This window comes from Rattus norvegicus, chromosome 20 (genome assembly GCF_036323735.1).
Source record: "Rattus norvegicus strain BN/NHsdMcwi chromosome 20, GRCr8, whole genome shotgun sequence".
NCBI classification, from domain to species: Eukaryota; Metazoa; Chordata; class Mammalia; order Rodentia; family Muridae; genus Rattus; species Rattus norvegicus.
Window position 1 is genome coordinate 3,472,035 of NC_086038.1, and position 12,214 is coordinate 3,484,248.

A 12,214-nucleotide genomic window follows, 5' to 3' on the forward strand; every position below is an offset into this window, starting at 1 on the left:
ACTCTGATAAATCAGGACTAGGTTTAGGAGTGGTGGTGACGCAGAGAGAGGCATGGAGAGGGTGGGCTGAGGTGTCAGGGGTGGGGCAGTAGTGTTTCCTCCCTGACCCCTGCGTCCTCTTCTACAACAGACTGCACAATCCAGAATGGGTGATTCCTCTACCGTGTCTGCTCAACTGAAGAAAAAAACAGTCAGTTACAACAAGACACGAAATGGGACACACACACACACACACACACACACACACACACACACACACACGAAGCCGACTCTCTCCCTCCATCTGTAATTACATGGCTCAGGGCTGACGTGGGTGTTGAGAATTGAACTTGGGGATTCCTGGAAGAACAAAAGTGCTTATAACCTCTGAGCCACCTCCTCAGCCCAGAAACCTCACCCTTGAAGTTTTTAAATGTATGCACGTCTGGTTTGTGCATTGTGTCATGTGTATGCAGTGCACTCTCACGACAGTGTGTTGAATGACCTGGGCCCAGTCACATGGATAGGTGCTGTGAACTCAATGTGTGTCCTCAAAGGTGCTGGTCCCGCCCAGCCCGGGAGGGGGCAGCGGGCATCAAGGGGGTGGCTCCTCCCGTGGCCCTGTTCAGTGCTGCGCAGCCTCCAGCAACTTGACAAAGTTTGGGGGGCTGCAGTCCCCGCGGAGCTCTGTGTGAGTGTGCTGGGACCATGTCCTCTCTTTGTCCCTGGGCATCTGAATTCTCCATCATTTCTTTATTGTAGATCTAGTCAGTTCCTGGTGGGCAGCAGCAAGAGGGTGGAGTCGTAGCCCAAGGCCTGTTGGTGCTTCTGGCCCAGGAGTGGCATAGTTGCTCAGGTGGGGACTGTTTGTACCTCTCCAGGAGGGTGGCACATGCCACAGGCCTGGGAAGGTGATAGCTTTGTGCACTGTCTTGAGGGCTACCATGGGAAAGATCCACACAGACTCTGAGATTGTCTGTGTTGTCCTCTAAGTGGCTGTCACAGCTCCTTTGAGAGTGGAGGGCCTGTAACACCTGCACCCATGTGTCGAGGCAGGGGTGGACCTGGTTCCAAAACAGACCTTGTCATGTCCATGTGACCCAGACCCTTCCCACTGCCCTCTGCCCCACCTCTGTATGGAGTTTCCAGAGCAGTGGTTCTCAACCTTGGTGAGACCCTTTAATACAGTTCTTCATGGTAACCCCGACCATAAAATTATTTTCATTGTTACTTCATAACTATAACTTTGCCACTGTTAAGAATAGTAATAGAAACATCTGTGTTTTCTGATGGTCTTAAGCAACCCCTGTGAAAGGGTGCTTTGGCCCTCAAAGGGGTCATGACCCACATGTTCTAGAGTGAAGAAACATCCTTGACCAAGTTCTTTGATTTTTGGGACAGGGTTTCTCTGTGTAGCCCCAGGTGTCCTGGAACTCACTCTGTAGACCAGGCTGGCCTCAAACTCAGAGATCCTCCTAGTCAAGGGCTAGGACTAAAGGTGTGAACCACCATCACCTGGAACCTTGACCAAGTCTTAAACAAAAGCCAGGCTGGTTTGTAGACCTGCAGTCCTGGTTAATTGGGAGCCCGAGGCACTGGTGGGAAAGGCTGCATCAGTTACAGAATAAGCCCAAGGTCAGCCTAGACCCTGTCCTGAAAGTAAAGAGCTGGGACATAGGTGAGTGGCAGGAAGCAGTCCCCATGTCCCATCTACAGCATGGGAGGAAATTTCAGGTGAAAGAAGCTGTCAGGAAAAGAAAGGGTAATTTGAGGTTGTTTCCTTTACCCTATATACCCCAGGACCTTGGCTATACCAGGCCGGGGGACCGTAAGCTCACCGAGACCTGGCCCTGGGAATCCATGCTGCTTTCTCACTTGTCACAACTTTCCCACCTACTCCACCATTCCCTCCAGGTGCCAGTCCTGGGGCTCCCAGGATCCTGGATTCACCTCATAGCCCTAGGTGTTCTGGAACTTGCTATGTGGTCCAAGAATACAGAGGTCCGCCCTCCTGAGGGCTGGGATTAAAGGCATTTAATCCTAAAGAATCCCGGAACCCTTTCATGGGGTGGGTCCCATCAAACTCAGCTGGTGTGCAGCTCAGTGAGGACAGGGTCAGGAGGTGGGGAGCTCATATCACGGGCGACAGCAACAACAAAAGAAAGAGAAACTAACGCTCCGATACGGGGACTGTGCAGGGGATATCCGGTTCCTTACTGTGGCCCTTGTTCAGTGTGACCCAGACAGCTTCGGGGACTTTGGAAGCCTCAGACCTTCAAGCAGTTCCTGCAGTCTGGAGGGACTTTTGCCACAGTCCAGTCAGTCCCCAGGACTCTTGGGAGCTGCGATACCACTCATAGCCGCCAGGCGGCAGCAGAACACAGGAGTAGGGGCCTGTCCAACTCTGGATTACCTAAGTGGCTGTGAGCTTTGAAAGCTGGGGAAGGCTCTTCATACTGAAGCAGCCAGGAATTTCCCCTTCAGCCCCAAATCCTCTGTTTTGTGGCTTTCACCGATCCTTATGTTCTTCGGGCTGAAACACAAATTGCACCTCTGGCTCCTCCCCTGAACACACACACACACACACACACACACACACACACACACACACACACACACACACACACACACACCTGACACTTGGCATGCTGAGGTGAGGCAGGAGGATCGAGAATTCAAGTTCGGGACAGGAGAAATGACACAGGTTGAGAGCACCAACTGCTTTTCCACAGGTCCTCAGTTGAATGCTCAGGAATCTGGCGCCCTCTTGTGGCTGTCAGGCATGTATGCAGGCAAAACGTGTACATAATAAATAAATCTTAAAAAGAGAATTCAAGGTCACCCTGAGCTACAATACATAACAACAAAAACAGCATGATTTGTTGAACACACAGGCTGCATAGACCAGTAACATCACGGGCCACTCTGTAGGGGGAGTTGTGTCGATTTTTGCCTTCCATTGCTGAATTCTCCAGGACCAGTGTATAAATCTAGTGCAGGGGACCCTAGAGCCCTGCAGTAGGGTTGGTAGGTGTTCCTCCATGCTGTAGTGTCCCCAATATTGTTCAAGGATCTCTTTCTTTAACAAAATCTTATTTCCCTCCTCCTTTTCGTTCTTTTAAAAAATATATTTCTGTATAAGGGTATTTTGCCTCCATGTATGTCTGTGCACAACGTGCATGGAGCACCCCAGGCGGCCAGCAGAGGGCGCCCTATCCCCTCTGAGGCTGGAGTTACAAGTGGGTGAGAGCTGGGAACTGAACCAGGTCCTGTGGATCAGCAATAGCATTCTTCACCTCTGAACAACCTCTCCAGCTCCATAATTTTACTCGGCATATTTTTATGCCTTGGCTCTCTGTGATTCTTTTCTCTGCAGCACAGGGCCTCGCTCAGGCCTGAGCCACCCAACTACCCTGCAGAGAAGGTCTGTACAGGAGAAGCCCTGGGTTCCTCAGGGTCACAGAGTCCAAGAGAAGGAGCTTCCCAATCTGTCTCCACAGTGTTCAGTCTGATGTCCTCCAGCACCAAGGAAGGATTGGTAACATAACTCACACATGGATCCTTCCAGATGCCCTGTGTGGGCTTCGAGTTTTCAAAACCTACTTTAATAAGCTTACTTAAATGTCTTAACCTCTCCTCTAGCCCACCACCCACCAGAAGTAGAAGAGAGGAAAGGGTAACAGAGCAAAGGAGGATGGGCACCTGTTTAGAAATAGTTCTTTGGGGTGAATCCAATCTGTGTCGTCAGGATACCAGCACTTGAGCTCACACGGGTCAGCATTGGCAGTTCACTCCAGAAGCAACTTTGAGGCTCTACCCATCGTCCTGAGTCTGCAGAAGCAGGAAGAAGCTGCCAGGACACCACCAGAAGTTCCTTGGTTTGTTTCTCTCTACAAAGTCATGACAAACGATCGGCAAGGAAGGCATCAGTGTTGTCAGTGAAGAGCGGCTTCAGCAAAGCCCAACGAAGATCCACAAAGAGTGGCGAGGGGAACCAAAGCCACACAGTGTCATCTGTGGTCTGTTGGGTTATATCTAGACTCTTTCCCAACACCATGAGTTCTCTCAAGAGGACATCTCTCAAGCTCTAGCAAAACATCCCATGCCCCTCTTCCAGGCAGCTTCCAGAAAAACACCACGTGTCTGCTTCAGCAAAAACATCCTCTCATGAGAGAGTTTCCAGAAAAACGTCTCAGGACACAACTGCATCTCCAAAGAAACCAGAAATTTTCACTTCAGGCCTGGTCCTCCTAGATTAGGTCTTCAGATCAGTTGGCTGTGCTGCCAAAGTCTGTCTGTCTGTCTGTCTGTCTTCTTTCTTTTCTTTTAAGATTTATTCATTTATTCTATACAAGTACACTGTAGCTGTCTTCAGACACACAGAGCAGAGCATCAGATCCCATTACAGATGGTTGTGAGCCACCATGTGGTTGCTGGGAATTGAACTGAAGACCTCTGGAAGAGCAGTCAGTGCTCTGAACTGCTGAGCCATCTCTCCAGCCCCATATGATGTTTTTCTGAGGTAGAAACAGGTGAGAGAATATTTTGCTGAAGCAGACACATGATATTTTGAGAGAATAAATGTGACTCTACAGGCAAAGCCCTGGCATTGGTTCCCCTGTGCATTGCCTTGCTGATTGTGGGATGGTGTCATCATGCAGGTGTAGGCAGGTACAAAATAGAACGAGGCCTGTCATTGGATGAGAAGGAAGGATGGGTGGGAGAAAAGTTTGAGGGAAGAGAAGGAGAGTGGATCTGGAGGAGAGAAACTGCAGAGAGAACACGGAGGCTGGCATTAAGATTCCACTCTGTGGGGCTGGAGAGATGGCTCAATGGTTAAGAGCCTGATTCCTCTGCCAGAGGTCCTGAGTTCAATTCCCAGCAACCACATGGTGGCTCACAACCGTCTGCAACACAATCTGATGCTCTCTTCTGCTGTGTCTGAAGAGAGTGACAGGGTACTCATACAAAATAAAAAAAATTCTTTTAAAAAAAAGATACCACTCTGTGTATTTACAGGTTGTTATGAATGTTCTTAAGGTAGATGTGTACAGGGCTTTGTATGTTTAGGTGGGCAATTATATCTTATCAATTGGATCAGAGGTTATTGTTGTGTGTTCTTTCATGTAGTGATTTAAGTTTAAGAGAGTGTGTGGCAGCTAGACACACTGGGCCGCCACGGAATTGGGATGTGTGTTTCTGGCAAGATATCTACCAGCCATCTAGGGACACTGTGGTGCCGGATCTAGCAGGAGTAAAAGACAGCATTTGAGTTTTTATAATTTTACAACAACAGCTGATCTTTGCTTGTTGTGACTTTGTAGAGAGAAAATGCACCAAAGAACTTCTTGTGGTATACAGGGGATTCTTGCCTTCCATTGACTTGTGCCAATTGGGCGGAGCCTCGTGGTTTCTTCTGGATTGAGGTGCTACTGCTGCTCCCAGTGTGGTATTTGTTGAGTGCACTGGACTGTGGCTGCTGATTCCTGTTTAGTAGTTTGCTAGTGGACCTGACTGCTCATATCCTGACAACAAAGATTGGAATCACCCCAAGGAACTATTTCTAAACAAATCCATGTCCCACTTCACCCTATTAGCCTTTCTTTCCCACTACCTCTGGTGGGTGGTGAGCTAGATGGGAGGTTGAAGTATTAAAGAAACCATATTAAAGAAGTTTTTTAAAAATCCAAGCCTGCAGACCCTAAAGTCAGAGACCTGGCTATAAACACACACACACACACACACACACACACACACACACACACACACAATCTTAAACAATCTTAAATAATAATAACTCAAAGAGTGGTGGATGTGCAACTTTTAATCCCAGCAGAAGCAGAGGCAGAGGCAGCATGATCTATGTTTGAGGCCATCCTGGTCTACATAGTAAGTTCCAGGACAGTCAGGGCTACTACATACGGAAACCCTGTCTTGGAAAACCAAAAATTAAAAACCAATAGCTCTCTACCTTGCTCCACTCACCTGCACTCTGGTCACCTTGCCTTTTGCCCTCCAGCTCCGGACACAACCTGTTCTTTGTTATTCCCTTACATTGTATCACATGCATCTTTCCACTACAGTGCCTGCTCCAGGAAACCAGCAACACCATATTGCTTAGTACAGAATCTTAGAAACAGGACTTAGATCTCAAATCTGGAATAGACACTGTGGGCTGATAACAATGGACACAGTTGTGTCACCTGATTGAGGAGTGCATTTCCTCCAGGCCAGACAGAGACAGCGACAGCAGACCAAGGAGAGCATCCATCCATGGTCAGCTCGGTGAACTCTGGGCAACCTGGTTACTCACGGGAGTCTGTGTGAGTCGGGAGATAATCACTGAACAGCCCTGCCCAGTGTTAGTATCCACTCATAACAGCTACATCACTGTAAGCCTCTGCATGGCTCCCGGAAGCTCCACTCAAGATTCCCCCCCACACCTCCAGGAAGTGCTACTGATTCAACCCTGACAGGAACCTGCTACATTGTGTAAGCTCAGTGAATCTGTAACTTCTTGTGTTTCCTGGGCTCATCAGCCTCCTCCAGGCTCCAGCAGGGAATGGTTCAGTCTAGAGGAGAAACTCATGCACTCACCTCCAGCTTCTGCAGAGGCTCCGATTATTAATACAACCTCCAGCCAAAGGCTGTGAATGCAGCTCCCTGTCCCCTCACACTGAGGTCAGCATCACCTGAGCTTTCCCCTCAGCAGAGCCCTCCCTTCCTCTCCCCACCTGCCTTTCTGTCTTTGACTCATGACCTATTTATTATCCATTAATACAACATTTATTGTGCATGAGTGTTTGTCTGCTGGGTCTGGGGAAGTCGTCGTCCTTTACAAGATGAACATGGCTGCATCCTGACAGAGATTATCACCAAGGTGGTATTCACACATCTCAGTTAAGGCTCCTGGAACTCTTGGCTGGAAATCACAAAGCTAGAAGAGAATCCTTCAAGGGTCAGAATCTGGAACAAAGGAATTTCCTTCTCACAAATTCCCATAATGTCGTTTGGAAAAGATTTATTAATCTTGTCTATGAACTTTGTTTTCTGTATTTATTTGTACCATTTGTGAGCCTGATCTCCACAGGGCATTGGATGCTCTTGGGCAGGAGTTATGGATGGTTGTGAGCAACCATCTGTGTGCTGGCATTGAGACATCATCTGCATTAGCACCAAGTGCTCTCAACCCCTGGGCTATCTCCAATTCCTGGACCAGTTTCTAAAATAAACATAAATCTAAAGTAGACTCATCCCATCAACCCTGAATCTTCTCTAGAGGCAGCACCAGGATTCCCCAGAGGCAGAGAAGGACAGGAGCATGGGCACAGCACAGATCCAACAGGGCCAGATCTGAGATGAGAGCCTGTGGATCCCTTCTCTGTGTGGATCCTGCCATCCGGGGTTAGTTGGGGAAAGATGGGAAAGATGGGGAGAACCTGAACTGAGGGCCCTTGAAGGAGGCAGGAGCTCAGGAGAGTTTAGTTCATCTGTGTAGCTCATAGTATCCCGAGAGCACAGCCCTTGTAGAGTCTGGTAGGACAAGATTGGAAAAACACCTCCTACTCCTGTCACACTTGGGCATCCATGGGGAGAGCAAGACAGGAAGCACCCACAGGAAAAGAACAGGCCCAGTCCTCCACACGAAGAAAAACACAGGAAATAAACACAGAAGACAAAGCCACAGTCAGGACAGCAGCCTGGGCTGCTCATCATCCTGGGGAAAGGTCAAGGATCTGGCCATCCTGTGTGTGACCCTGTGATCACAGACGTGTGCTTCATAATGATGAAAAGAATAGAGCACAGAGATGACACAGCCAAGGAGTGACCCCCAAAGATGACAACACACTGAGCTCCACCTGGGCACAGCCCTGTCCACACTCAGCTCCCACAGCCCCACCCTGTCCCACCAGACACACACAGCTTAGTGACACAGATTCTGGAAGGTTCTCCACCTGCCATTTATTTAAAACAAAAGAAAACAAAACAAAACCAAAAAAAACCCTCTAAGTATTCTCAATAACGTAATTTAAAAAGCCATCAACACGTGTGTCAAGGATGTGAACAGTCAAGTTCACACTCAGATTCTTATTCTCAGTGTAGAAGTGAGGAGTTGCAGCTCAGAGCAGCACTGAGTGACAGGATGCAGACGTCCCCAATCCCTAGCCCCAGGCTGGACCAGCAAGGTTGAATGTGGAAGGTAACACAGGCAGTGCAGGGACAGGGTCCTGAAGTGCAGGGCAGGCTGGGCTCCACAGTTCTTCACACTGAAGCCATAGAATCACAGGGAACATCAGACACTGGTGTCTAAAGAGAACTGAGGGCTCTGGATGTCACAGGAGAGACCTGAACACATCGTCTGTCACTCAGTCCACTCCAGGCAGCTGTCTTCATGCTAGAGAACGAGAGTCACAACCATCACTGTGAAGACAACAGCCCAACAACCCTCCACTCACAGGGGATACTGGGAGTCCCTGAAACCAATCAGGTCCACATTGACCCTCCCCAGTCAGACCCAGAGTTACCTTTACAATCTGGGAGAGACACATCAGAGCTCTGGGAGCTGTCCCTGCCTAGGGTAAAACAAAACACATGTATATATATATATATATATATATATATGTGTGTGTGTGTGTGTGTGTGTGTGTGTGTGTGTGTGTGTGTGTATAGTATTTGTGTGTGTATGGATTCATATCACTGTACATCTCAGGCCCCCAGAAGATTTCTCTGGAGGAGCTACTATGGATTCCCAGAGCTCCCCACATCTCCAGCTTCACTCCAATACCCTCAGGGACACTCCTGCCCCCACACTAACCTGGAGCAGGGGTGTAGACTCCTTTTCCACTTGTGAGAAGAAAAGCTGTGAGAAATTCAAGGAAGGTCTTGTGAGGAGGAAGTTTCCAGAACTGACAGAGGACCCATTTGGAGACAACAGCAATGAGGGGTGTGGCTGTGCTTCCCAATAATGAGCAGAGCGCTCTTCTAAAGGAAGCTGAGGGGAAACAGACCCTGCCCTTTCCTACCTGTTTTTATCCATCTCTTCCTCACAACAGTTCTAATGACGGCTACAACTACAATGATGGCCATAACTGCAATGATGGTCACAGTTCCAAGAATAACAGACATTCCCGTGTTGGAGTTGGTGGAGGGAGGAGCCTCTGGGAAGGACAGGTACAGGAAATGAAGGTGGGGGTCATGATCCCACCTCTCAGCCCTGACCAGCTCAGGGTCTGCAGAAGACTCCAGCTTTTCCTGACCCCAGCTCTGCACCCACACCCTCCTTACCCCATCTAAAGGTGAGGGGCTCAGGCAGCCCCTCATGCTCCACAAGGCATGTGTAATTCTGCTCCTTCCCAAGAGGCACCACCACAGATGCCCACTTCTGGAAGGTTCCATCCCCTGCAGGCCTGGTCTCCACAAGCTCCATGTCCTGGGTCAGGTCCTCCCCATTCAACTGCCAGGTCAGGGTGATGTCAGCAGGGTAGAAGCCCAGGGCCCAGCACCTCAGGGTCACATCACCTTCAGGTCTGGGGTGAAGGGTCACATGTGCCTTTGGGGGATCTGTGTGGAAGATTTAAGAAATCACACAGTTAACAAGACAAACTGAAATATACACAAGACACAGTTAAGTCAATGATGACACTGAACTGTGTGTGTCTGACACTTGAACTGTCATCTCACTAGTGAGCTGCAGGGAGAGCTGGTCCCCTCAGCACAGAACTGCACACTTTCCTGAGAGACTCAGAAGCTAAGAGGGAATCCACATGAGGCTGTGGATCAACATGGCCGTCCTTATGTGATGTTCTATAGCATGAGATGGTTAGTCATAGAACGGAAGGGGGAATGGAAAATATTTGATTTAATATGTGTTTGCAGAGAAAAACTGACTAGAAGCAAAATAATGCCTTCAAAAAAAAAAGGAAAGAAAAATAAAGTAAAATATAAGAAAAAGAGAGAAAAAAAGAAAAAAGAAAAAGAAATCCCACAATTTATATTCCTCCAGGGTACCCACAAGGGCTCATGGGACCATTCTCCACTGTAGGAATAGAGAGAATTGGGGTGTGGAAGAGAGGCAAACCCCACATCAGGGAGGGATCTGTGAGAATGTATTCTTTGGAAAGTTCTAGAAACTGGGGAGAACCAGCCTAGTGTAGTGGAGTCCATGTCTCCTATGAGGAAAAGAGACTTCTGGTCCTGAGGTGTAAGGGCTGACACACTCAGCAGGACAGGAGTCAGTGTCCTCAGAGAGTGGGTGGGGGCAGAGAACCTGGCCTGGGAGAGGCCATGGCTGACAGCAGGAAGCCCTTGCTGTTAAGTGGGGAAATTCTCTCCTTCCCTCCTGAGAGGGACTCAGAACTCTCCAGGGAGAAGGCTGGGCCCTGGGAGAGGCAGTGCAGTCATTGTGATGAGGGATCAGGAGACCCAGGGACACTGTCTCCCCTCTGAGACAGGGGCATCACCCAGCTGAGGGTTTCTTCTTCCCCAGGACTGAGCCCCACCCTAGGGCAGAGGAAGAGAAGCCCGCGGCCCCCCGCACCTGAGCGCATCAGTGTCTCCTTCCCGTGCTCCAGGTATCTGAGAAGCCACTCCAGGCATGGACCCTCCAGGTAGGCCTTGTAATAGTCTAATTCACCAGCCTGATCCCACTTGTTTAGAGTGATCTGTGCTGCCAAGTCCGCAGCCGACCACGTCTTCAGGTCTTCGTTCAGGGAGATGTAATCGCGGCCGTCATAGGCGTATTGCTCATACCCGCGGCGCAGGCTCTGGTCCGACCCCATGTCACATCCAGACATCACCTGGAGTGTGTGAGAGCCTGCGGGACCCCGCGGTCAGCCCCGGTCCCGGCCCCGCCCACAGCTCCGGCCCTGCTCACCCGCCCCGGCCACGCCCACACGCGGACTCCTTTTTCCAGGAGGGGAAACCTGCCCGGGTAGGTTTGAAAGAATTAAAATAAAAACTACAAAAGAACAGCAGACCAGGGGACAGGACAGAACGGGCCTGAGATATGCCCCGGCAAGCCTGAAAAGAAGGTCATGGGATTGTTCCAGGAACTGGCTAGCCACTACCAAACTCCCTGCTCTACAAATAGAGATAAGACGCTCTTCTACATTATGAACATTCCAGCCCGCACATACTGCTTGCTGCTGAGACCTTGTACCCATTTCCCTTGCTGATGTATGAATTAACCAATCAAGTATAACCACGCCGAATCCCCTTGCCTTCCTCTATAAAAATCCTTGAATTTCTAGTCTTGGGGTCGACTCCTCTGTCTCCTGTGTGAGATAGGAGCCGTCCGAGAGCTCTGATAATAAACTGCCTCCTGTGCTTTACATCAAGAGCCGGTCTCTCGCGTTTCTTCGGGGAGTACAATCCCGCGACTGAAGTGGGGTCTCCCGGAAGGGGGTCCTACAGGTTTAGCTCCAGAACCTTGGACTTGGGCTCAGGGACATCTCAGTCCGTGTGAGGACTCGCAGTGGTCTTGACCTTCGACCCTGGTCACTCACCGCCCTCGCTCTGGTTGTAGTAGCCTAGCAGATTCCTCAGGCTCACTCGGAAACTCCATTCGTGTCCCTTGACGATCTGTGTCTGCTGCTCCCAATACTCCGGCCCCTCCCGCTCCATCCACCGCGCCCGCGGCTCGTATCTCGGATTCTCTGCGTCGCTGTCGTAGCGCACGAACTCCGTGTGGTCCACATAGCCGACGATAATGAACCGGGGCTCCCCGAGGCCGGGCCGGGACACGGCGGTGTGGAAATACCGCAGCGAGTGTGAGCCTGGGGACGGCGTGCAGTGAGACCCCGACCTCCTCCCGGGATCCCGGGCGGGAGCGCGGGCCGGGCGGGGAGCAGGGGGCGGGGCTCGGGACACGGGTGGAGAAGGGGCGGGGGGTCTGGTGTGCGACCCGGGGACCGGGCTTCCCCGGTGCTGCGCCCGCCCCTCCCCGCAGAGGCCGTTTCCCTCCCGACCCCGCACTCACCCGCGCGGGTCCGGGTTGGGGCCAGGGCCGCCGCCAGCAGCAGGAGCAGCGTGCGCGGTGCCATCGCCCCCATCTAAGATCCCAGACCGAGCTGTTTCCCGCGTGCTGCGTGGACTTTACAACCAGTGTCTGTGGCGACGCTGATTGGTTCACACGGATCGCGGCACCCAATGAGAGTGAGAATTGCCAGCGCATCATCAGTATCCGGGCAGAAGGACCTGACACAGGTTAGGAGCAGAAGTGAAACAGGGGAGATGG

The 12,214-nt window shown here is 50.6% G+C and overlaps 2 protein-coding genes and 1 pseudogene across 15 annotated transcripts in view; all 3 read right to left on the reverse strand.

Annotated features, from left to right (window-relative positions):
* Window positions 1-12,096, reverse strand: part of RT1-CE5 (RT1 class I, locus CE5) — a 76,251-nt gene extending 64,155 nt beyond the window's left edge. For 4 of the 13 annotated variants that reach the window (XM_063279109.1, XM_063279111.1, XM_063279107.1 and 1 more), the window contains exons 1-6: window positions 11,957-12,096; window positions 11,484-11,753; window positions 10,517-10,792; window positions 9,265-9,540; window positions 9,003-9,137; window positions 8,825-8,839 (exon numbers count right to left, since the gene is read on the reverse strand). In XM_063279109.1, coding sequence (XP_063135179.1) covers window positions 8,825-8,839; window positions 9,003-9,137; window positions 9,265-9,540; window positions 10,517-10,792; window positions 11,484-11,753; window positions 11,957-12,029 — 1,045 coding nt within the window. In that variant the 5' untranslated portion in view covers window positions 12,030-12,096. Of the gene's footprint in view, window positions 1-7,916; window positions 8,375-8,504; window positions 8,553-8,794; window positions 8,840-9,000; window positions 9,138-9,264; window positions 9,541-10,516; window positions 10,793-11,483; window positions 11,754-11,956 lie in introns of those variants that run through there. The other 9 variants (XR_010060670.1, XR_010060669.1, XM_039098660.2 and 6 more) reach the window with 7 other exon arrangements.
* RT1-CE4 (RT1 class I, locus CE4) overlaps window positions 1-12,214 on the reverse strand; it is a 73,055-nt gene that overhangs the window by 35,853 nt on the left and 24,988 nt on the right. The window contains exon 7 of one of the 2 annotated variants that reach the window (XM_063279388.1): window positions 8,775-8,794. The exons of the other annotated variant lie outside the window; for it this stretch is intronic. Coding sequence (XP_063135458.1) covers window positions 8,790-8,794 — 5 coding nt within the window. The 3' untranslated portion in view covers window positions 8,775-8,789. Of the gene's footprint in view, window positions 1-8,774; window positions 8,795-12,214 lie in introns of those variants that run through there. 2 annotated transcript variants of the gene reach the window in all.
* On the reverse strand, window positions 675-1,815 carry Sacm2l-ps4 (Sacm2l-ps4 pseudogene; annotated as a pseudogene).